We start from the raw sequence: 25,647 nt of genomic DNA on the forward strand, positions 1-25,647 counted from the left end.
TTTCTCCCCATCTCCTTTTGTATTTTCTGTTTTGCCTGTCTTGTCTGTTGTGTCCAGGCAGTCTCTGCTCTCTGTCTAGTTCTGTGATATCCCTGCTACTTAATTCTGTCACATTTGTTCTGATCACCAGCCTCATGCAAAAACATGTGTGGAAATGTAAATGAATACAAAATAACAAGTTCTTACATGACGCATATAATTGCGAGCTAACTATTTTCATGTTATCCGATTAGGTGAGTAATCAAACATGTAATTGGTAGTCATAATTTATTTAAATAACGGATATCCCTACTGTGGTTGCTTGGACTCGTATTTACCCTGATGATGATGACTAGAGACTTTCACGCTGCCACCTGGCCGAGTACTGTATATGCATTGACCCCTGACCTGTCGGTGCTGCCGTGTTTGGCATGGACACAGCTGCGGCAGCTCGGACCGGTGGCGCCGCGGCGTGCGACAGTGACATGGGCATGGAGTGGACGCAGAGCGGAACCCAGGTGACGGTGCGGCTGAGACCACGCGGGGGCAGTGCGGGTGGCGGGGGCCCAGGAGGGGGGGACCTGAGCGACCTGCACAAGGGGGCAACCTTCACGGACCACGCGTGTATGGTGGCGCTGCCAGGTTTGTGTTTCTGTGTCTATGTTTGTGGCCTACCATATATGCGTCTGTGTGAGTCGGCATGCCCAAGTACCGTCTGTTTGACCGAATAGTGAGGGGGGTGACACTGGCGCAGCATGGCCCACAGAAGATATACAGAAGAATGTAGAGGTGATTGTACTTGCCAATGACCGATACCAGCATTGTCAAATCGGCTTCTGTGGAGCAGGCGTGTGACGGATGCTACTGGGCAGTTGGAAGTAGTCCCTCTTCAATAATAACGGAGGGTGGAAGCGATGCTCACAAGGTTGCTAAACTACAGCTAGTTTGCAAAGTGACAAGCAGAGGATTTGCATCTGCCAGTCATTTCAGTTAACCCATAACACTTAGGTCTGTCTCATGACCTGCCAGCAAGCTTTCTGCACTTCATGGGACCTCACCGTGCATTTATCCTAACACACACACTATGGTGACATCACTGCCGCTTAATGACGAATTGGGGCTGTTGTCATTGGTGTGTGTCTTTGTGTTTGTGTTGCCGTTGTGCAATTAATCAGATTAATGTAGTTGTGTGTGTCATCATGTGTGTGTGTGGGGGGCCTGCCCATACCTATCTCAAGAATATTAATAATACAATTTATTTGCACTCATTTCACAATTTGGACGCACTGTTCGTTCGATAGCTCGGAGGCACGTAGCCAGTGCTCGAAGTCCCTTGTACGCCAGCCGAGCCTGAGCATGTGAGCCTGAGCATGTGAGCCTAAGCAGGTGAGCCTGCATAGTCAAGCATGAACAGGTGAGCCTTTATCTGTTGCTTGAGTATGGATGGTGCTTGGATGCTGCTTGTGTGCAGTGGGAGAGTTCCAGACGGCTGGTGCAGCTTAGTAATTGTTGTCAGTCTTGTTTTTGCATTGTCATTTTGTGTGCATTATCAGTGTGTGTGTGTTTGTGTCATCGTCGTGTGTTGCGAGTGTGTTGCTGTGAATACCTATTGTAATCGATGATGTGCAACATCAGTGTCCATGTGGTGATGTTTCCGTGCACGCACAGATGGAGGCGAGTGGCGCTGTGAGCTGTACGGGGAGGTGGAGGCGTCGTGCTGCCGCGCGGAGGTGAAGGAGCGTGGCGGGGTTCTGCAACTCACCATGCCCAAGCGCATCCCGCTCTACACGTGGCCCACACTCACCACCACGGTAAGTCTCGCTCACCAACACACCTGCACACTCACCAGCACACTCACCAGCACACCTGCACACCAGCACACCTGCACACTCACCAGCACCTGCACGTTCACAAGCACACTCACCAGCACACCTGCACATTCACCAGCTCACCTGCACACTCACCAGCACACCTGCACACTCACCAGCACACCTGCACATTCACCAGCTCACCTGCACACTCACCAGCACACCTGCACATTCACCAGGTCGCCTGCACACTCACCAGCACACCTGCACACTCACCAACACATCTGCACACTCACCAACACACCTGCACACTCACCAACACACCTGCACGCTCACCAGCACACTCACCAGCACACTTGCACGCTCACCAGCACACCTGCACACTCACCAACACACCTGCACATTCACCAGCACACTCACCAGCACACTCGCCAGCACACCTGCACATTCACCTGCACACTCACCAGCACACTTGCGCTAATGGTTGGTGCCCAGCGACTGTGTGGCTCAGCTTAGAGAGGCAGTTCCTGTGAGAGAGTCCCATGTGAATGTCGGGTTCTTAGTGTAGGGTTCTTAGTGCACTGTTTCCATTGTCCCGTTCTCCCCAATCTCCTCTTATAAGCAACACGCCATTGATTATAAATGAGAAGTAAAAAAGTAACATAGCAAGAGTAGTGTAATTGTGATGTGATTGTGTTAAACTAGCGACTGTTGTTATCGCGTGGCGGTGCACCACGAGAAGGGGGTACAATCAAGGGTGGCGATGCGTGTGAAAAGAGAAAAGAACGGGAGAGGGAAGAGAGAAGAGAATGGGAAATGAGAGTAATAGGATGAGAAAGGAACGGAGAAACGGGAGCACAGGGTCAGGAGAGGGAGGGAGAGGCAACATGGGGGCCTCGATGCTGCTGCATGGAGGAGGAGCAGCGTCTGTGGTCACAAGGGGCGGCGAGATGGGGGGTCAGAGTGGGGGTGGCCACATAGATGTCGCGTGATTTAGGGGAGGCTTGAGCTGGTTCAGATAGAGAGATGGGGGGGGAGTGGTAGTACTGTGGTTTGTGCACTGCATTAGAAACTCGCCCACCTAAGTTTGATTCTGGGCCATGGCTCACATCAGCGGTGAGCGATATTGGAACCTGTCCGGGGGTATCCATCCCTCCTTCGCCAAATCTGCACTGACGAATGTGGCGAGGTGTGGTCAAACAAAACCCCGTTATCGAATCGTATCCAGCAGTGGATTGACATGATAATTTGATTAAACATAAACTTTTTCTAAAAGTTCACACGATGACACGGTTACTTCGAAATTGTTCACACCGAGAGCCGTCGCAGCATTCACTTTGAGCTGTTGTTTGCCTCACAGTACCACGCCGCTCTGTGGCATATTTATTTGTAGCAGCTTTCACATCACTTGTGACAAACATAACAGCCATGATCAATCCACTGCTGGATGAAGACTTCCTCGAGCCATCCTCACAAGACTGCATGGGTAAGCCGAACACAAACTCGGGTGATCTGAGAGGGCTTGAGGGCAGTTTAGATGGAGCGAGGACATCAGTTCACTTGCGGTTGTAGCAGCAATGGACCGTGAGGAATTAGGGATAACGTGGGTGAACCTTCATCCAGCAGTCGATACACGGTGACTGATGATGATGAATGGGACGTTGCGGAGACCCTGTACATTTTGGGTTCTTCTTGCAGAAGAAGAAACCGGCGGAGGAGGTGACCGAAACATCCGGTGTCTCCCCACCGCGTCTCACGGAATCGGCAAAATCGACCACCGGCAACGGCACTGGCATCGTGCCCCACCGGTCGCTCGCCAGGGAAGCCGAGGAGACGGTGGCGGCTGTGGCGCCAGCACTGATACCTTCGCTGGCTGAGGCAGCGCCGCCGGCAAGCGCCCCTCCCAGGCCTGTTGGGAAAAAAGGCGGCGGTGGTGGCAGCGGTGGCAAAGCTGCGGTGAAAGCGGCTGTACAGGGGGCGGTTGTGGAGGCGGCGGTATCGCCGCCTACTGTGGTGGAGGACGCTGCGTCGACCGCCAGGCCGGACCTCACGCCGGTGTCCGCCGATAGTTTCCTGACGGAGCCTGATACACAGGCCCCGGCGGGAGTCAAGGTTGAGGCCCCTGTTGAGACCACACCGGTTGAAACCTCTGTAGAAACCCCTCTACCAACCCCAATTGAGAGCCAGGTAGAAACCCCTGTACAAACCCCTATGGAGAGCCAGGTTGAGACTCCTGTAGCCACACTCGTGGAGCGCCAGGTAGAGACCCCTGTTCAGACCACTGTTGAGTCCCCTCTAAACACCCCTTTGGAAAGCCAGGTTGAAACCCCTGTAGCCACACTCATGGAGAGCCAGGTGGAAACCCCTGTTGAGAGTGTGGGGCAGGACATGGAGGTGGCAGTGGGGGACAGTCCACCTGTGAACACGGCTTTGGATTCAGGGGGGCAGCCGCTGAGAGCATCAAGCGAGGGGAGTGGACCGAGCCATCGCACGGTGGCGTCCTCATCGTCACCGCCGCCGCCCCGGGGGAAGGATTTGACAAGCGTGGAACCCCCACAGGAGGTGATCTTTGCAAGTGTAACCCGTATACCGTGTGTGGCTTTCACTACACTCATCCTCTTGTCCTGCGGTGATTGGGCAGCTCCCAGACGATCGAACACTTGGCCTTCGTTAATAAGACAATCCGAGTCTTAAGATCTCTTGTCTTGAAAACTCATCTTTAAATTGGCCTTTACCCTCTAGTTCTGACCGGTTCACCCTGGTTCTGTTTATTTCCTGATTTCCACACACGGCACATTGGGATCTACGGATGAAAGTGGGCCTTACAAATGTCAATTATTATTATTTATTATGACTTGAATTCAGTGAGGTGTGGGGCTTGGGTGTACACCCCAGGTGTGCCAACAGTATTCCATTCAATTTTAGCCGCATTTGTGACTTGTATTGAAGGTGGCAGAGTACAGTCTGCAGCCCAATGCAGCAGAGCTGAAAGCAGGAACAAGTCGAGTGGACGGGGAGGATTTGGGGTCGTCGGTATCATCGGAGGCGGGGTGTGAGACCTTCAACAGCCCACCTTTGATGTGCACTGGTGAGTTAGACTATGTGTGCTAGCAGGTGAGTTTGTGTGTGTGTGTGCCCTTACTTGCATCTATACCTCCTTCTTTACCTCTGGGTGTGTGTGGGTGTGCTCGCGCAATGTCCTTACCTGCATTTCTACCTGTGTGTGTGCGCAATGTTCTCCCTTGTGTCACCACCTCCGTGTATCTGTGTCCGCGTGTCACTCCCCGTGTGCCGCTTCCCGCGCTTCCTCGGTAAGCAGCCCCGGAGCCCCGGCGCGTGTCGTCCCTACGACACGGCTGGTACGAGGTGGGGGCGGACTCAGTGGGGGTGCAGGTTTACAAGCGCGATATTGCGCCCAGCGACACGCACGTCATCTTCCGCGACCACGACTTCACGCTCATCTTCACCAGCAGGTGAGGTCGCCGCAGGAGATGCGTGGCTAATAAAACTATAGCCGGGCTCTGATTTCCTTGGCAGCCGATGACTCTGCCGGTCGATTTATCGACCAATCTGATAAAATAACAGCTGAGCAATTAACTTGCTTTCCTCTGTGTGCGTGCGACTGTCAAAGTGACCGGAAGTTCTTGGAGAAGGAGGGCGTGGCGGGCAGTGGCCCCATCGTGTTCAGCTGGCAAGTGAAGCTGCGGTGAGTCCACTCCATGGGGGGGGGGGGATGGAGGTGGAGGTTACCTTTTATAGGTGCTCACTAACAGCACGAACATTCTTGTTTGGGCTATAGGGTGGGTCTCTTTGTGTGTGTCCACGCAGAAACGGCATCACCCCCGACGAGTGCTCCTTCGTGAACCGGATGGCGGTGGTGGAAATAAAACTGCGCAAGAAGCAGAGCCAGAAATGGGGCGCACTCGAGGCTCCGTCCAACCAAGGTCTGGTGCGATCACGCACAAGCGCGTGGCGTGTGCTCTTGTGTCGCGCCTCACCGGTTCCTTCAATCGGTGGAATCCTTAATTCAAAATCCGGCAGTGCCCACTGGGACGCTGCCGTGGTGATTGATTTGTGATCGATTTTTGGGTGACGCGATCCGGTCTGTTTCTTTGCATTTAGAGAGCCTCCGCCAACTGGCACGGCCAAACAAATAAAATTGTCACATGTACGAGGATTTAATGCGTTGATTGTAATTGTTTCGGCCAAACGGTAAGTTTGAAGGACAATTCTCAGAACCAAATGTGCCAATTGGATACGACGTTTCGCTTGAAACTACTTCGGGCATCCTCGAGACGAGATATCAACACGCGGTGCAACCTAGGAGACATCTAACCTTGTCCGTCGACCCTTGGCGCCCCGTTCACCGTCCCTGCACCTCGCTCGTGGACCCCCGTAACCCTGTGCGGCGCATGGTCACTTATGGCAAGGTCTCGTTGCGCTGCCTCCAAGGTGCAGTGGGAGGTGCCAGGGTGGCGTGCCCGGCGAGCGAGGCGTGGAAGACTGCGGCGCCCGCCGGGCAGCAAGTGGGACAGCCGCCGGCCGTGGGCCAGCTGGGCGAACCGCTCGCTGAGCCCAGGGCCAACCGCACCGCTAACGTTACCGCCAACGCGACGGCGACAGCGGCCGCCAGAGCCGCGAATGGCGCGGAGTCCGAGATGGAGGTGGCGGTGGTGCCGGCGCTGGGCTGTGCTCCGTGCGTCGGCAGTGGGGGCGCTGCCGCGGCGGCCCAGAGGACGCTGGAGCGTGGCGCGGTGTGTGTTTGGCGAGGCGCCGAGTCGGCCCACGTGATCGTAACGCGTTGCTCGCTTGCACCAACAACGTTTGTTTGAATTCGTGACGTCCTGAGCGCGGGCCCAATGGCCAAAAGGCCCAAAACATCAAGTGGCTAGCATGTAAAAAGGCAATTTATTTTTGCTTAACACGTAATATGTTTCTGGCACAGATTTGCCACCCAAAGCACCATTGCATCAATACACCCATAAACAAAACAATAAACATTTCGAGTAATAAACAACAAACGGCAGTGTCAAAGTTGAAAATAGCTAACAGTGTAATACTTTTATTGACTTGAGCAAGGCTATTTTAAAAGCTTGGAGGAACGAAACGTTGGAGGAGGGAATTCCAATGTGGAGCAGTGTATGGTGACGCTGCGACGTGAAGACATCGCGTGACACACGTGGCCCTCCAGCACACGCTCGTTTTTATTACGCGGCTCGCCAGAAAGTATAGTTAAAGAACCCGCCTCTACTTAGACAACAACACTTTTAATTGACCTAGCGTCGCAATGCAGTTGCTTTTCGAGACGCTTTGTATGCATGTATGTTGAACTTCTTTCGCACCGTACGTAGCCAGCCATGCCAATCATAATATACTGGAGGAATCCGATGAGCTATAAAGCTCTTTACCACAGATGTCCAGTAGGGGCGGGTAAGAACGTTACAACAACAAGCAATACAAAAGCATGATAATAGTGCAAAGTACAAGAAAGGTAAACAAATCACCCAAACATACAAATAAAGCTAAACCATCCCCATCCTACCAGGCAAAGCCCACTGAGGTATTAACTTATTTTTCATAAGCCTTCTGGCCAAAAATGTTTGCGCGACAAAGGAAACGTAGGAGAGGAGAAAGAGAGCAATTCAGCGCCATGGCCTGGGACCGAGCAACTGGGGCCCGGCACCACCACCAACAATAACAAGGAGCCGCGATGGCCGGGGGCAGTCAGGGCAGCACCAACAAGTTCCGGGGTATTCTTGAAGGAGGGGCGGGGCATTTCTCCAGATATTCTTCTGATTTTGAAATAATAATTTGCACAGCTTCAAGTGTCATTTGTAGACATTTTCGGGAACGCTTGAACGCCCGATTAATCATCGTGGTGATATTGATGGCTGTCCCATGTTCCGCCCTCAGCCCCCGATGGTCCGCTCCGGTCGCCGTGACGACGATGAGGGGGAGGACGACGAGGAGGAGGGGGCGGTGGCAGGGGCAGCGGTGGCTATTCGTTGTCACGTTGACGGGGACCGGGAGGCGGTGGAGGGCCGTCGCCACGGTTACACGGGGCTCATCAACCTGGGCAACACTTGCTTCATGAGCAGCGTCATCCAGTGCCTATCTAACACGCGCGAGCTCAGGGACTTCTTCCTTGGTGAGAACCAGCAGCACCAGCAGCAGTAACAGCGGCAATGTCACCAGTTTCAGCACCTATAACTTTAGCCATGTCTGCGGTGGTACGAGCGGCTTTGGCAGTACTTGTTGGGGCAGCAGCTGCTTTTAGAATGGCAACCAAACAGTTATTCTTGGTTCTTTCGGTAAAGTCACGTAGAAGGGAAATAATAAAATAATAAAAATATAAAACTATAAAATCCTCACGACGTTTCGACTGTAACACAAGCAATCATCATCAGGTGTGGCGGTTTTTTAAATTTTCTTGCTGTGGATTTCACACCTGATGATGATTGCTTGTGTTGCAGTCGAAACATCGTAAGCATTTTATTGTTTTATATTTTTATTATTTTATTATTTCCCTTCTACGTGACTTTACCGAAAGAACCAAGAATATGAATCCCTGCAGTCATGAAAGCTTTAAATCAAAATTTAACCAAACAATTGTGAAGCAGTGGCATTGACCTGGTTGTATGCCGTCTCCCCACGCTCTCCCCACTGTCTCTCTCCTCGCTGTCCCTCTCCCCACTCTCCCCTTTGCCTCTCACCCCGCTCTCCCTTTCCCCCCCGTCCCTCGCCGCGCTACTCCGCTACTTGGCTGGTGCAGACAAGGGCTTCGAGGCCGAGCTGAACATGGAGAATCCTCTGGGCACGGGCGGCCGCCTCGCCTCCTGCTTCGGCCGCCTGTTGCATACGCTGTGGAGCGGCACGCAGGACGCCGTGGCGCCCGCCCGCCTCAAGGTGCCACGTCGGGGAGGAAGGGGAGGAGGGACAGGGGTGTGCGTGCACACGCATTTGTGCATTCGGTGGCCGAGCGTGGTGCTGTCCACCCACCCCCTCGTGTGCCGTGCCGGCCTTCGTAGGTTATACTCGCTAGCAGCACTCGCCCCAGCAGTCTTATTGAAGGCTCTTTGGGGGGTCTTTGTCTTTGTGCACAGTCGGTGGTGGGTGGCAAGGCGTGCCAGTTCACGGGCTACTCGCAGCATGACGCGCAGGAGTTCATGGCCTTCCTGCTGGACGGGCTCCACGAAGACCTCAACCGCGTGCGGCACAAGCCCTACACGGCCACCGTGGACTCGGACGGGCGGCCCGACGCGGTGCGGCACGGTTAACATGGGCGACCACCGAGCCCCTCCGTAGTTGTCCGCACATTGTTAACCAGCTCCGTCCTCTCCCTTCGTCACGGTTTTTACAAATGAATCGCTCCTTGGCATCAGTAGCGGTGCCACTCAGCACTGGGTGAAAATTTATAACATAATTTGTTCTCATCAGAACTAATTGTGAGATTCTTCAAATGTGCAATCCTTGGTCGCCTGTTCTACCGGGCGGTGATGCAGCCCAGCTGCAGAGGTTTACGGTTTCCAGCAGCTGCCCTGGTTAATACTGCAGTGTATGATAACCCTAAAAACACCATGAGCTGTCTGCTTCGCTCAGTGGACATTAAAATATTCCTTACTTCATTCGTAAGAGTAGGCCATTGTGTGCCGGCATTGGAGTCCACATTTACCAAATTCAAATATACTGCCCCAGGTAACTCTTTTAAATGAGACTCCTATCCTGGTCTCTTGAGTTCTCACCTGGTTGAACAAAATAAACGTAATCTCCCCTCTCCTCGCTCTATGCTCGCCCCCTTCCTGTTCACCAACTCGCCCGCTCACCGTGGCGCCACCGGCGCTCGCTCGCTCGCTCACTTGCTCACTTGCTCGCCCGCGCATGCAGGTGGTGGCGGAGGAGGCGTGGGCGCGTCACCGGCAACGCAACGACTCCTTCGTGGTCGACCTCTTCCAGGGGCAGTATAAGTCGACCCTTGTGTGCCCGATCTGCAGCAAGGTGGGGCCCCCCTCCCCCCCCCTCCTTCCACACCTATGCAGTTTCCCCCTCTCTTAATAGCCTAGTACCTGGGCCCCTCCGGCCCGTGGGCCCCAGTGCAGGTGCATTTGCTGCACACTCGGAAGCTATGCCACTAATCTTGGCGATGACCCATGCGTGACCTCTGCTGACAACGTGACCCCGAGGCAGAATGTCAATTCACCGCTGCTGTGACATTGAAACCACGACCAGATCACTTGGTATGCGTCCGCGATCCTGTAAGACCTCGGAGGCGTAACAGGCTTGAGCCTGCATAGTAGTTGGATGGGCAACCGCCACGCACAAACACGTTTATTACAGGGCTGTGAGGATACGTGGTGGGCAGCAGAGGGAAGTGCAGAGGGATCCACAACTCTCTTGTGCTTGTATGTTTCCACGTTCTTGCTCGCTGCCTTCAACCTGCACTGACCGTCACTGTCAAGTAATCTGGCCACCCACCCCTTCGTATGCCGTGCTGGCTTTCATCGATGCTCGCAAACAGCACTTGCCCCAAAAGTCTGTTAAGGCTACACGGAGATCTTTGTTTTTTGTGAAGTAGAGCCCGCGGCCATCCTAACACGTGTATCGCATTACTCCGTACCGTCTCTACCCCCCCCCCCGCCCATGGTTTCTGCCGAACAGGTGTCGATCACCTTTGATCCCTTCCTGTACCTGCCCGTGCCACTGCCGCAGCAGCAGAGGATGCTGAACGTGAACTTCTACTCTCGAGACGCGGCTTCTTCGCCGCGCGAGGTGACCAACACTGCCGCTCCCAACGAACACGGCGACAACTGCCCCTTATTGTCAAACACAACGACAGCTGCCCTCTGTTAAACGCAGCTACAGCCCCCCCATTGTCAAGCATGACAGTTGCCCTGTCAAATGCAACGTACTGCCACCCCCGATTGTCAAATACAGCTACAGCTGCCCCCTGTTAAACGCAGCTACAGCCCTGCCCCTGTGTTCGGGGACACTGTTGCACGATGGTCATCGCGTCGCGCTACGAATCCGGCGCCCCGAGTTCAATTGCCGCTCACGCCCTTGTTGGTCGCATCTGCCGACAACAAGCGAGTCAGAGCCACGGCTGCCCCTGTTCAACGCGATCCCCAGGGAGGCGATGGCCCGTGCCTGACTTGTAGGTGGTCACCACCAGCACTGGTGATGCCATTTTCTCCCATGTGCTGGCACTGTGGGCAGGTGACGGCGAGCGTTGACAAAGCGGCCAGGGTGTTGGAGGTGCTGGATGCGCTGTCGGAGCAGACGGGTGTGGAGCGGGAGAACCTGCGTCTCATTGAGGCACGACCGCACTCTAGTCACTCTCCCTCTTTCCCACTCGCTGCGCTCTCAGCAACCTACGTGCTCACCCAATCACATACCCCACCATTCATTCACTCACAACAAGCACCTACTCGCATAGTCACTTACCCACTCATACACTCACACACTCACAAAAGCACACGCTCATTCAGTAAAACAATGCTTACTCGAATAAACATATGTGTACATGTGTGTTTGTGTATATCGCCCGCGTGTTTGTGTGCTTGTACATGCATGTGTGGGGAGCAGTTAGTGCGCTGCTCTACGAACCCGGTGACCCGAGTTTGATTCCCGCTCATGGCCAACACCAGTGATGATTATCTAAACTGGTCTTGGGCCTCCCCTAGGTCGACTCAGTCTCAAATAAGTACCTGGTGCAGTGTGTAAACATCGCCACTCAGGAGAAAAAGGCGGCCGAGCTTGGTGCTGGTCACTCACCCCCTCGTGGGCCGTGCCGGCCTTCGTAGCTGCTCGCTAGCAGTACTTACCCCCAAGAGTCTGTTAAGGCTACACGGGGGATCTTTGCCTTTGCAGGTGTGCGGCTCGGCATTGCGGCGCGTGCTGCTGCCCCCCCAGCCGCTGGAGGTGCTGCCCCCGGGCAGCCGCCTCCTCTGCTTCGAGCTGCCGGCGCCAACGGGGCAGCACGAGCAGCTAGTGGTGATGTCCGTCTCGCAGGTGCCCGCTTGCCCGCCCGTCCGTCCGCCCGCCCGCCCATCCGTGCGCTCACTCCCTTAACCGTGCCCCTGGCTAGCACACTGACACGGCCATTATGAATCTCCTGAGAGAGACACCCAGTCCCAGTAGAATTGAACCCAGAATCTCAGCAGTGCTGGCTCAGTATCTCTGACGCGGCCATTATGAACCTCCTGGGATACGCGCCCGGCACCAGTGATTGCACCCAGGCAGTTTATGGTGTTGGCAATAGTGCACTGGACTTGGCCATTATGATCACCTTGATAGACTCACCACCAGTGATTAATCATTGCATCACAGAGGTCTCGTCTCTTTACCCCGACACAGCCATTATGAACCCGCAGATTTAAACACTTCAAATCTCCATAGCTATGAGACTCTTTGCGAGTCATTGATGACCAGGCTGAGACCATGAACTCGCGATGCTAGAACCCGGTTTAATCGCAGGCAGCCGACAATAGGATTCAAACCCAGGATACCAGCAGTGCCGGCTCAGTGTCTCTGCCGTCTGAGCCCCCCCGTCACAGCGAGCCGCGAGCATCCTGTTTTTACGGAGCTAAGAATTTCCTTTGGAAAGTGCAGACCACTCGGAATCATTGGAAGATCACGCTTTCTCTTCTGCTGGCCCCGTAAGCCTCGAGTCTACAACACCTGTAATTCCCATCCAGTTTGACATCTAACTCCTTACCAGGCTCAAACCTGTTTGGCTTCCGATATCAATTTCTCTCTGATGCTGAAGCCTCGTGCTAAGTGCCGCCCCCCCCCTCCCTACCGCATGTAGCGTCTCATGGTGTCTGCCGTGCCGGTGCTCGCCTGCGCGTTCTGCCGCCAAACGCCGGGTCCTGCCGCCCGCCTGCGCCGGTGCACCAAGTGCTTCTGTGTCAGCTACTGCAACACGTGAGAGAGCGCTGTTAAAGACGGGAACAACAGCTGTGTCAACCACAGCCACTGTCGACCACAGCCACCATTGTTAGCCACAACTACCACCGTCAGCCACAGCCACCACTGTCGGCCACAGCCACCACTATCAACTACAACCACAGCCACCGTCAGCCACAGCCACCACTGTCGGCCACAGCTGCCACTTTCAACCACAGCCACTGTCAAAAACAGCCACAACCAGAGCCACTGTGGTTGACAGTGACTTGGTGCTGATGTATGTATTTCTATTTGTGTGTGTGCATATAATAGTTGTTGTGGTGAGTTTTTGTTAGTATACCCTGTGTATTTACGCATGTGTAAATACCCATACAGGTCTTCTTAGGAGCTCGCAAACAGCACTTGCCCCAACAGTTTGTTAAGGCTATATGGGGGATCTTTATTTATTTTATTTCTATTTTTTTTTCTTTATTTTTTTTGTGCAGTTCATGCCAGAAGAGCCACTGGGAGGATCATCGTCACGTGTGCCGCCCGGAGCCCGTGGGCAGCCCCTTCGTGCTGGCACTGCCGGCCACGCGGCTCACTTACACCGCGCTTGCAGAGGCAGCCAGCAGCATGGCCAGGTGGTTACGCACCGCGACTCGCCAAGAACGCACACACACCTCATACACTCATCAATACGGAAGTCCGATACCTATGTTTCCCCAGTGTTGATGTTTATACACGACACCAGGTATGAATGTAAGACTAAGTTGACGTAGGTGTGGCCCAGGACCGGTTCAGATAATCGTCACCGCTGTTGGCCGTGAGCGAGAATTGAACTCGGGTTGCCGGATTTGTAGTGCAGCATGCTCACCGCTACCGTACCGATTCCCACCTACACACGCACACAACAACAACAACCGCCATTCGCCACTAAGTGGCGGTGACGTCACCACCTGAAGTGTCGAACGCCCGCTGGCAGGAGGTCACGGGGCAGACCCAGGTGCCACGGGTCAACTGACTGAGATGACTGAGATGACTGGCTGATGCACCACCTGTGCCCCCTACTGTGCCAACTTGCTGTGCTTTACACATGCACCTCGACACACGCCTCATACGCGTGCTGTCTCTGTCCGTCAGGCTGTCGGTCACGGTGACGCCACTGCCCAGGGAGTATCCTCCTCCCATTCCTCCTCCCCGTGACTCCCCGAGCGACGACCACCCGGCTGCGCCGGCTTTCCCCTGCTCCTCCCACCCAAAAGCTGAAGCCGTGCCCAGGCCGACGGGGCCAGGCGAGGCCCAGGGCTCGGCGGAGCCTGACGGGGCCCGGGCCGCGGCACCAGCGGCGATGTCCGCCGAGGGAGAGGAGACTGCTGCGAAGGGGGGAGTGGCACGAACAGGTGAGCGTCGCCGGAGGGGATGATAATAATAATTTACAATCTAGATTTGAGGCTTTCGTGACTGTAAAAACTAAAATCAATGAAAACAACTAAATTAAATCACGACGTTTCGGGCGTCCTTCTTCAGGTGGGGACAACGTAGCGAAAGCACAATCGCTTAAGTGTGTTTAAGAGCCACGTTGTCCCCACTTGAAGAAGGACGCTTGTGTTGCGCCCGAAACGTCGTGATTTAATTTAGTTATTTTAATTTATTTTATTTGTTTTTTTTACCTTCGTGACTTTACCGAAAAAAACCAAAGAGTACTTAGAAGAAGGTGATTCAAAGATCAATGCTGATGAATGCTGTTCCTTTTGCTGGTTCGATTTCCTGGCATGGCGATTTAAACTATGGCACATTTTACTGGTAAGAACCTCCTGGTTACACCAGCCCACAGGGGATTATTGTGTCCGTCGTGCAGGGAGGGGCTGGGTGGGGATGGGCTGGGTGGGGAAGGTGGGGCTGGGTGGGGAAGGTGGGGCTGGGTGGGGAAGGTGGGGCTGGGTGGGGAAGGTGGGGCTGGGTGGGGAGGGGCTGGGTGGGGGGGGGTGGGGAGGGGCTGGGTGGGGGGTGGGAGGAGTGGGGCTGGGTGGGGAGGGGCTGGTCACCCCATGGTGCCCTTATAAAACTCAACGTTTAACCTACTCACGCCGGCTTGTGCCCGCCCTCACAGTCGGGCATATTTGCGGAATCCACCACGCCGCCGTTGACCCTGGCCATTGACCGAGCAACACAACGTTCCTACCAGCTCCCTCCGCAGAAATGTGTTTTAATCCCACCCCCCCCCCCTCTGTCCACCCACCTATTCTCGCCTCTCCCCCTCTCTTCCTGAACGTGGATTATTTTAGCCGGAGCCCAGTTTCCATTCGTCCTTCGTTTGGTGGAGAATGGGAAGGAGTCGGAAATCGATGACAAAGGTACGGCGTGTACACGTCTGTGCACTTGCTCGCGCGTACACATACACACACACACATTGACAAAGATCCCCCGTATAGCCTTAATAGACTGTAGGGGCAAGTGCTGTTAGCGAGCAACTATAAAGGTGACCTAAACCACGCCCGACCGCCTTTGTCTCCCTAGCGGCAATGTTTACACATCGCACCAGGTACTCATTTGAGGCTGAGTCGACCTAGGGGAGGCCCAGGACCGGCTCAGATAATCGTCACTGGTGTTGGCCATGAGCGGGAATCGAACCTGGGTCGGCAGGTTCGTAGCGCCGCACGCTAACCGCTCCACTACCGCTCCCCACACATACATACACACACATACACACACACATACACACACACACATACACACATTCACACACACACACTGCACGTATACATTTTTATCAGCCTGCATAAACATGTGCATATGCGTATACACATACGCACGGGCACATGTTTGTGTACACCTGTGTGCATGTGTCAGGCAAATGGTGAGACCCAATCTAAGACATAATCCCAAAGTACTGCCCCATTGTGTTACTATTACATCCACTTAGTACTGCATTGACTCGGAAACATGCCCACATGGAGACGCTTAGACTCACATAGGGATGCCCTCACATTTAGGCGCTCTCCGAGTCTGGGTCTATGTGAGTCTGTGGGTCTCTGTGTGAGTGTATGAGCCACTGTTTCTGCACAACGTCTTGAGATGCAGTCGCATTGTGACCTCGCTGTATCAATCCACACTGTACTTGAACTGTGTCGCTCTGCGTCTCTGTCGTGTGTTCGGACTCAGGCGAGATGCCTCTGGCACTCCCCGTCGACGCGCATCTTGTGCTGGAGTGGAGGAACCACGAGCGTTATCGTGACGCTGTCGCCGTGGTGACCCGGGAGATGGGAGGGGCGACTGGCGGGGTTGTGACCCTGCAGCAGTGCCTGCAGCTGTTCACACGGCCTGAAAAGCTGGCACCGGAGGAGGCCTGGTGGGTGCAGAAAGCACACACGCGCGCACACACACACACATACCTGTGTGCGTGCATGTGTGTGTACGTGTAGCTGGCCACCCACCCCCTCGTGTACCGTGCCGGGCTTCATCGGTGCTCGCTAACAGCACTTGCTTCAAAAGTCTGTTAAGGCTACACAGGGGAACTTTGTCTTTTGCCCATGTAGATCTGTATGTGGAGTGGTAGTACAGTGGTTAGCGCATTGCGCTAAGAACCAAGTGACCCAAGTTCGATTTCCACTCGCAGCCAACACCGGTGACGAGTATCTGAACCGGTCCTGGGCCTCCCCTAGGTCGACTCGGCCTTAAATGAGTACCTGGCACGGTGTGTAAACATCAGCTCTGGGGAGACAAAGGTGACCACTCGCCACTCGCACTCGCCACTCTCGACACTCACCACTCACAGTCGCTACTCTCGTTACTCACCACTCACACTCGCCACTCACACTCGCCACTCTCGACACTCACCACTCACACTCGCTACTCTCGTTACTCACCACTCGCTACTCACACTCGCTACTCTCGACACTCACCACTCACACTCGCCACTCTCACCACTCGCCACTCACACCACTCGCCACTCACACTCGCCACTCACACTCGCCACTCGCTACTCTCACTCACACTCATCACTCACACTCGCCACTCTCGATACTCACCAAAGGTGACCGTGCGTGGTGCCGACCTCCATGGGTGCTACTCGCTGACGCCACTTGCCCCAACTGTTAAAGGCTACGTGGGGGTCTTTGTCTTTGTGTGTCACGGCAGGTACTGCCCCGTGTGCAAGACCCACCGGCAGGCGTCCAAGCAGCTGTCTCTGTGGCGCCTGCCCAATGTGCTCATCGTGCAGCTCAAGCGCTTCTCCTTCCGCAACCTCCTGTGGCGCGACAAGCTCAACAGCATGGTCGCCTTCCCCGTCAGGTGGGGTGGCGTGCATACACGCACCCGTACATGGACACGCGCATCCGTACATGGGCACACGCACATGCCTGTGTGTATACACACATACACCTGCACGTGTGTTAACATACACACTTGTATGTGTACGCACACACATACCTGCACAAGCATACGTATACACAAGCATACTGGTGTGTGTCCACACACACTCCTGCACTTGCACACAGCCACCTGCACACACACTTGCCACTGACGTTGGCCGTGGCCGGAGATCAAACTCAACTCGGCAGGTTTGTCGTGCGATGCGCTAAGCACTGCGCCGCTGCTCCCCACAAGCACGCACATTGGTGCACACACACACGCACGTGCACACTCACATACTTTGGCAAAGTTCACATCTCACCACCCTGACTCCTTGTGATGCTGGTGACCCCGTAGGGAGCTGGACCTGAGCGAGTTTGGGGTGCGCGCCACGCGTGGCGGAGGCGGTTGCAGCGGTGGCGGCGGGGATGGTGCCGGGGGAGGCGAGGGCCCCGGGGGTGGGGGACCCCCACCCGTGTACGACCTGTACGGAGTCATCAACCACTACGGGGGCATGGTGGGGGGCCACTACACGGCCTTCGCACGCCTGCCGCACGCTCACGACACGCGGCACAACCACATCGGTATGTGTCGAGCACAAACACCATCATGGCCACACCATCGCCAGCACTGCCACACCACCACAATTACTGCAGCCACCGCTCGGAGCATCACCAACACACCATCACCACCATGATCGCGGTGGTGATTACGCGACCCTTAGCGGATTCGGGACGACAATCCGCACACTCTCGCACACACGCACCGTGCTCACCGCACTCTCACTGGCCCTCGCACACCACACCCACAGCATGATCGCAGCAGTTGACGCGTTATACACTCGGTGCACTTGCACTGCAACTCTGACCTCGACCGCGGACATCGCTCGCCGCGCTCGATCACGTCACTCTCACACGTCTGCTGCAGATCCTGAGCGTGTCGCTCACCGCCCCGTGTCACTCTGCTATGCAGGTTGGCGGCTGTTTGACGACAGCGCGGTGGTGGAGGTGGACGAGTCGGATGTAGTGACCCGCCACGCCTACGTGCTGCTCTACCGGCGCCGCGACTCGCCCGTGCCACGCCCCTCTGCACCACCAGCCCCACACGCTGGGGTTGGCGCCAGCAATGCCAGTACTGCCGGCGCCGTCAGCACAAGGGTGAGCGGCTCGCGAGGCGTGGTTTTATTCAACGATCGATTCGGTTTAATAAAAAAAAAGCTGAACTCTTATCAGCAACACTGTGTGGGCTTTAAAGTGATGGTGGATCGCACTAACGTTGTGCAACTCTCTTCCTGTGGCTATGATTGTGTCGGTGTTGTGTCTTTGTCATGTTCTCTCGTGTTCGTGTTGTGTTCACCGCTGTATCCTTGATCTTGTTTGTGTTATTTTTCTTGGTATTCTTGTACAATGTATGATTTCAGTGTTTTCTGGTTTTTAATGTGCAGGAATGACGCTAGATTTAAAATTAAGTTATTTTTGTACTGGAAGTACAGCAGAGCGGTAAAAAAATGCTAAATACAATGACAACATTTATGAGAAACTGATTCGTGATAGTTGTCATGTCATATGACAAGACATCACGGGAGCGACCGGCTGCAGCGTTTGATTGCTGTGTCGGCGTGTCCCATCATGTGTGTTCCTTCCCTCTCTCCGATCTCACTCGGTGAACGGAGTTGGCTTCAGTGCACGTGTTTTTTTACGCCGCCGAAGCGCCCGCGTGCCAACCGGGGGGGGTTCACTGGAATGGCGAGCGTGACAAGGGCGAGTGACGCACGGCAGCCAGGGCACTGACGCACGGAGGTTTCATCGCGGAAGGAATGTCGTGTTTCTGGTCGATTCACTCGCGTCTCACGTGCGCACTCTGACCATTGCTTCAGGGTTCGTTGCCGTGGATGGGGGCAGGATCAACTTGGCGAGTGATTCTTACTTTGAACTTGAATCTGACGAATATTTTCCTCCAATTTTACGTACAAAATTTACTCTGGAGAGAGAGGCAGATAGATTGACTCTCACATACCTGATTTCCAATTCACTTTTTGAAAAAAATGCGGTTTACTAAATTCAATAGGGACTTGTACCAATACTTGAATAGGGGCAAGCAGTTGACAGCATGGACCACTGGGGGATCACGAAAGGGGGTGTCAGCAGAGGAGAATGAGCGACCTCCCACTGAGTGATTGACTGGATTTGACTGATGAACGATCCAAACTCCACGTGAATCTCGCTGCATGCTTTCCACACGCGGCTTTTGACATCCGTGTGTGCCATTCGTTCGCCCCCCCCCCCCCCCCGCCGTATTGGCTGCAGGATGATGCGCCGGGCGGTGGCGCGGCGGAGCTGGCGGCGCTGTCCTCTGCCGGCGCCAGGCTGCGCGAGCCGCCTGCTCAGCCCGCAGTGCCGGCCTCCCCGCTGGCATTCACCGACATGGAGGAGGTGGACTGATGATGCGGTGCGAGGAGGGCATGGCGGCGGCGGCGGTCAGGGTGGTGGTGGTGCTGGACCGCGTTTCCAAGTCCCTCTTTCCAGTGGCAGCCACTGGACATTTTCAGCGACAAAAAAAAGAGAGTTGGGTCAAAATTTGCGAGGTCTGCGACAAACGGCGGCGACCGTGGGGGTGGGCCGAGGGTGGGGTGGAGGGGGGCAGGGAAAGTTCAGCGGAATATTTTGACATCTGTGGTTTTCAATCGACGTAGAAAAGAATTCCCCCCCCCCCCTCTCCTTCGTAGTTTGAAGCGAAGGGCGTCGTTGCTCGGTCGTGCTCGTTCTGCGGCGTCGATTGCGGAGTACCGATCCACGAGAAAGCCCAGCGGCTCGACCACACCACCCACACAGGCTGGAAACGGCCCGAAGTTCCGGTCATAATCCGATCGGTTCCTCGCGACGCGGGTTTGTGTCAAATTCACTCGTCAGTAGCACGTGGCAGGGCTCCTATTTTTGTTGCACGTCCATCCCTAAGCTCTCCTTTGTTGCATTGTGGAAAGTTTATTCACTTTCCGCTAAAGATCGCGGATTGTATAACACCACCCATTGAGTCCCTTTTAATTTGAATATGAAATAAGGTTGCTAAATCGTTAATTGTTTCTACCTATTGGGTTTTCTATTATACGCAAACATCGTAATAAGTCCTTTATCGTGGGGTATCCGCAGTACGACACATCGAATACTACTGTAACATATTTGGTGGTGTTAATGATTAGTACTACATTACCCTGTTTAAGCGCCACACGCTGTCATTTGCTGGAGTTTGTTACAAACTTGTTTCTGGAATCCTGAAGGTCATAGAGAAATGGGGGTTGGTGGTGGCTCAGGCACGGGGGTTGTACAGTTGTGGGTGGCGTCGTCGTGGGAGGATGTGGCGGTACGAGCGTGGGTGTCACTGGTTGTATCTGGAATCCACAGCACTTCCCTCTGACTTCAGGACCTGTGGCCCGCCCCTCCGTGCCCCTTTCGGCTGTGACCTCAATGTCAGGCTACGTTGGGCAGGGTTAACCCAGACGGGCGAACCGTAGAGGCGCTTCACGGAGATGAACTCTTGCTCGTGCAAGTCTCCACATCTTCCAATCGTCCGGCACGAGTGGTGCGTGCGCACAGAGGAAGAGGATCTGAAGTCCCAGGAGCCGGGCTGCAGTCGATTTGCCGTGCGTGGCTGTTTTGTAAGGGGTTGTTGGGAGCGCGTGGAGGGTTGGCACGAGCTCCTCTCCTCCAGAGCGACTCTGACCCACGTCCTCCTGCGTCGTGACATCCAATCTGTTGAGACCCTCGCCAACGCGCTTGTGTCTGATTGGTCGACGGAGCGCGACTTCCCTCGTCGCAATTTTTTTGATCTCCTGTGACCCCCGCCCCCCCCTCCCGGGGAGGGATCATGGTCGCTTGTGCGTCCTGGTCGCCGTGCGCCCGTCCATCAGCCGTTGCGCAATGTCGCGCGTTTAATGCCATTTTTCCACTGCACTACCGAACCTCGCCTGGGCTGTGCCGAACCAGCTTGGCGCAGTTCAAGAGGCGCCAGGTTTTTCCACTGTCGAATCCGAGCCGTGTGCCGCCTATTTCAAACGTAATGGACAATTCGAAGACGCATGTAGATGAGGTGGTGATGCTGTGTTTTGAGTTGCACTTCTGTTGCTCCTGGCCCTGTTTGGCACCAAGCTGGATTCAGATGTTTTGCAAGGCCAGAATGATCACAATTTGGTTTTGACTCGACAAACAGCAAGTGGAAAAACGACCCCTGTACCACGAAGGGCCTTGTGCCAGCTCGGTTCGGATGTGCCAATGGAAAAAATACTTACGCTTAACGATTATAAAAAATACAAACCCCACACGGTTTTCTTCGGGGAATGAGTTTGCACACTTGTTGCACTGCATGTACAGACGAGACGATAGCGTTAATAATTATGAGAGGTGAAAAAGAAGTGACGCCTCTGTTTCCACTTTGTGGGAGACGTGTGTGTGTGTGTGTGCCGTGCTTGCGTGAAGGTTGTTTGCGTGCGTGAGTTGATCCTGCAGCTCTTGTGCCCCAGGCCTTCTTTACCCAGCTCCTAGCATTTCTCAAAACCATCATCTCACCTACCGCCTACTCCAGACTATCAGCGACCTGGAAAGTATCCATCGGTGTGCAGATAGAGATGACGATTCCTGCCCCAGTCGCTCCCAGATTTTTCTGCGTCCACCCTTTGCTTGAACCTGCTGCACGTGACACCCACTCGTGGGCCTTTCTCTGCCTCGCGTTTTTTGTGTGTGTCCATTTTGCACCACTGCTTCCCCTGGTTGTGCCTGTCCAGTGCATCTCTTTTACAGCACAACGTCGCATATCCGACACTCATATGTGTAACGTGGTTAGATTGGTGAAAATGTGGAAAATGAGTTGCACAACCTAGCACAAATAGGCGACTGGAAAAAAAATGAAGCGCAGACTCTTGTGAAGGTGGAGATGCTTTCCTGTGTACTTTCGAAGTGAGCGATTGTACGCGAAGTTAACAATAACATGACTGCGTGAAACGGTCACATTTTTGATCGTCTAGGCAAATGCGAATCGCGCCGTGCGCTCATACTGCACTGGGTGTGTGCGCGTACTTGGTCATGGCTAATATGTGACGGTCGGATATGCGACGTACTGTGCCTGCCTTGTATCCCCCCTTCTACATGCGTCTCGTTTGTCTCCCTGAATCAATCTGCCCGTCTCCCCTCGTCCCTCCTCCAGAGGGTAAACAATGAAGTTGAGATCTTAGCGCTGTCCAGCAGCGCTGAACGTTGCCTGGACGGGTGTAACGAGCGAGCAAAGCGCCCACCTGCACTCACTGAGGTTTTACACGTTCTCTCCCTGCGACGTTTATAAAACCCGCAGAGAATAAGAGGAGCGATTTGAGTGGAGACAATTTTACCCCTGACCTGACCTCCGTTCTGCTTTGGGTTTAGGTCTGCATTTGTCGGGCTTAAGAAAATCCCACAGGTGCAGCAGTGGGTCCTCGAAATACCGGGGTCATTCAGAGCTGGAGTGTCCTAGCGTATCCGATTTTATTCGCAAAACTTCGTTACTTCCATGAAGACCCAACATTTAGCCCATTTTCAGCTTGTGATTTTATTAAGCGCTCGACACATTCACGTTACGTTAAGCCACATAGCATCGAACGTGAATGTTATAACGTAACTTTGGAACAATTTAAATATGGCAACTCGGTCTGGAGGTGGGGTGAAGCAGTAATTGTACAAGAGGTACTCTGCAGTACAGTGCAATACTAAACTAGGACTGCCTGGCACGTGGCGGCTTGGCACAGCATGAGGTTAACAGTGGACAGCCGAGTCGGCGTATCTTTGCTTTTTATCGTTCAACTCGCCTTTTGCCCGTCCAAGGACCGGATGTATTGCAGTAAATCTGAAACTTGTACAGACCGCGACGTGATATTCATTGCATTAATGCGTGTGCAATGTGTAAGGGCGCGGTGACACAGACCTATTTAATTTTAAGGTAATAATCCCTTGCTCATCAAGACGTAATTTTTACTTTGATGTCTCAACAGCGTTGCAGAGATCGCTTGACGTGAGGGTTCTGCCTTCGTAGTGAGGGTTGTCAGTTGACGCCGAGGATGGGGGAGGAGGCGCCTCGTCCCCCCCATGTGGAGCGACATCAGCTGCTAATTATTATGGGGGTGGGTTTCCATTTGGAGGACGTCACCTGCTCATGAATATTAATGAGGGGGGGGCTGGTCGATGTGGAGTGACGTCACGAGCGTTAAGGACAGACATTCCTGGGTGATTATAGTCGGTATATCTGAAATTTGGGAGTGCCATTTTCAATCTTTCAATGCGGGAAACGGTATAGCCACCCACACGCTCTTTCAAGGACACTCTGCTGTGTTTTGGTTTTGTTGTTGATGGTTTATATTTTTCTTCTGTCCCATGGCATAAATGGCTTTGGGTTTAGAGATATTTGTTTAACCCCGAGGTGAGAGAGGGCATATTTTGTCAGCAGTCCAGAAACGATGAAGAGCCAGCCACTCTGCATGTTGTCCGCTGGGTTCGTCACCCCCCCCCCCCCCCATTTGCTCAAGTTATGCACCAGGAGTGACCTCACCGCGTGGGGGTCGTGCGGCGCATGCGACTCCTGGGCAAGGTCAAGTTCGGCTCGACGCAGCTCATTTTGGACTCGTCAATCAAACTTTATTTGGAGGAGAAAAAAAACGAAAACACATCTGCATGAGTGGGAGCGGCCCGATGCACTCGCCCCATGGCAGCGGAGCCAGACAAGTCCTCTCGATGGGGCACTGCCACCGATTTATAAATGCACGTGGCCACGTGCAGTTGTGTCTTGAGGTATGTGGCTCGCAGGGTTTGGAGGTTTTGGGCCAATCCCCGTTTTACCTTTACAATCGTACAACACAATCTTAATGTGTGGATTGGCTCAAAGAAATAATGTCTAAAGATGCTGAACAATAAAATATCGGTTGCCGGGTGTATTAAACCTGGCATCGATCCACACCAGTTGAGACGGTGGCCTCGGCTGTGAGCAGGTCTGGTTAAGTTTGCTCCTCTGGCAGTTATATTATAGCATGTCTAGTGATCTCATGATAGCACAGGTTGGCTACGTGCTGTGCGAAAGAAGTTCAACATACAGACTTAAGCATTTAAGTAAATCCACATTTTCGGATGTATATTTCGTACCCTTTCAAAAGGTGGATAATCATTAGTTTAACCATTCAGTGGGGGTTTTTTGCATAAAATGTCAACCAATTGCGACTTAATCAAGGGGGAATGCTCTTAAAATGTCAATGTCGGACGTACGAAAAACAAACGGAGTCATAAGGGATTTCCTGCTCCAATGAGCACTGGCCGATAGAGCCAGTGGTGGAATTTCCACATTCCTATGGCGGGGGCGCGTCTCTTCCATAGGATAATCACTGTTAATTTCACCACAACGATTGCGATCCGTTTTAGTGACCTGACGGAGGGATGATTGGCTGAGTCGACCCACAACGAAGATTTTATTGCCCGTCACAAAACTAAAAATACTGTACTTTCAAAATGATTCCCCATGCGTATTGTGTTGAATCTGAAATTCTGACTGAGAGGTTACCGAATTTGTGTAACTACTCTACCTGTCAACCCCTTATCGGTGCACTTACCTTATTACTGACCGATTCAGACCTTATTGGTCACCCCGTGCCCTTATAAATCTCAACGTTCATCCTACAAAGTACCATCACAAGGGAGAAACACAAACAAATAGACGAAAAATATCTTTTTTTCCCCCGTATTGAAACGGCTGTATGCCGTATGGACCTAACAACTGTACAAGAATACGGGTCAATCGTATGGGGTTGACAGGTATGAACTGCCCATCTTGGGAAATTCCACCCACACAATAGGAATGTATGCGATTGGACGCTTGGTCACACCTGGTGACACTTAACTTCAGTTCAAACTCCCGCCTGTGTTTGTGTTATTACTACCAGTTGATATCCAACCTGAGACTGAATGTCTAAATGTTTTCATTTTTTAAGAGGCTCTGTTTAAAATGGGCTGCACTGCGGCACACACTGCACGTGACGCTTGTGCTCACGTTTGTGATGTACAGCGGTGTAAAATATTTTAAAAAATACTATTTTCTTCTCACTGTTAAAGTGTTTCATGAAACTGGTTATTTCCCCGTTAAATTGTCTCCCGGTTGCGGAATGCGTAACCGCATGGGATTGGCTGGGTGTGCGCGCGTTCCTGTCATGTGATGATGATGATGGTGGAATGTGGTGATGGTGATGTTGATGATGCCACTATTTGATATAAAGCCTGTGTAATGACTCCCGTCTCTGCTTGGATCTGGTACTGGTAGGAACCTCCTGGTTACACCAGCCCACAGGGGATTATTGTGTCCGTCGTGCAGGGAGGGGCTGGGTGGGGAGGGGAGGGTGGGGAGGGGCTGGATGGGGAGGGAGGGGAGGGGTGGGGCTGGGTGGGGAGGGGCTGGTCACCCCGTGGTGCCCTTATAAAACTCAACGTTTAACCTACTCACGCCGGCTTGTGCCCGCCCTCACAGTCGGGCATATTTGCGGAATACACCTCGCCGCCGTTGACCCTGGCCATTGACCGAGCAACCCAACGTTCCTACCAGCTCCCTCCGCAGGAATGTGTTTGAGTATGCT

At 53.6% G+C, this 25,647-nt stretch overlaps 1 protein-coding gene across 6 annotated transcripts in view; it reads left to right on the forward strand.

Moving 5' to 3' along the window:
* Positions 1 to 25,306, forward strand: part of LOC144731826 (ubiquitin carboxyl-terminal hydrolase 19-like) — a 29,454-nt gene extending 4,148 nt beyond the window's left edge. For 4 of the 6 annotated variants that reach the window (XM_078613097.1, XM_078613098.1, XM_078613096.1 and 1 more), the window contains 24 exons: positions 421 to 621; positions 1,648 to 1,790; positions 3,486 to 4,349; positions 4,737 to 4,875; positions 5,104 to 5,260; positions 5,419 to 5,493; positions 5,616 to 5,731; positions 6,240 to 6,541; positions 7,701 to 7,935; positions 8,560 to 8,693; positions 8,891 to 9,049; positions 9,672 to 9,782; positions 10,443 to 10,553; positions 10,998 to 11,096; positions 11,652 to 11,792; positions 12,592 to 12,707; positions 13,175 to 13,312; positions 13,812 to 14,071; positions 14,957 to 15,025; positions 15,834 to 16,020; positions 16,809 to 16,961; positions 17,379 to 17,605; positions 17,994 to 18,178; positions 19,328 to 25,306. In XM_078613097.1, the coding sequence (XP_078469223.1) occupies positions 421 to 621; positions 1,648 to 1,790; positions 3,486 to 4,349; positions 4,737 to 4,875; positions 5,104 to 5,260; positions 5,419 to 5,493; positions 5,616 to 5,731; positions 6,240 to 6,541; positions 7,701 to 7,935; positions 8,560 to 8,693; positions 8,891 to 9,049; positions 9,672 to 9,782; positions 10,443 to 10,553; positions 10,998 to 11,096; positions 11,652 to 11,792; positions 12,592 to 12,707; positions 13,175 to 13,312; positions 13,812 to 14,071; positions 14,957 to 15,025; positions 15,834 to 16,020; positions 16,809 to 16,961; positions 17,379 to 17,605; positions 17,994 to 18,178; positions 19,328 to 19,462 (4,457 nt within the window). In that variant the 3' untranslated portion in view covers positions 19,463 to 25,306. The remainder of the gene's footprint in view (positions 1 to 420; positions 622 to 1,647; positions 1,791 to 3,485; positions 4,350 to 4,736; positions 4,876 to 5,103; positions 5,261 to 5,418; positions 5,494 to 5,615; positions 5,732 to 6,239; positions 6,542 to 7,700; positions 7,936 to 8,559; positions 8,694 to 8,890; positions 9,050 to 9,671; positions 9,783 to 10,442; positions 10,554 to 10,997; positions 11,097 to 11,651; positions 11,793 to 12,591; positions 12,708 to 13,174; positions 13,313 to 13,811; positions 14,072 to 14,956; positions 15,026 to 15,833; positions 16,021 to 16,808; positions 16,962 to 17,378; positions 17,606 to 17,993; positions 18,179 to 19,327) is intronic. The other 2 variants (XM_078613102.1, XM_078613101.1) reach the window with 2 other exon arrangements.
* The last annotated feature ends 341 nt before the right edge of the window (positions 25,307 to 25,647 follow it).

The sequence above is a fragment of the Lampetra planeri genome, chromosome 40, assembly GCF_965212315.1.
Source record: "Lampetra planeri chromosome 40, kcLamPlan1.2.h2, whole genome shotgun sequence".
In the NCBI taxonomy this organism is placed as follows: Eukaryota; Metazoa; Chordata; class Hyperoartia; order Petromyzontiformes; family Petromyzontidae; genus Lampetra; species Lampetra planeri.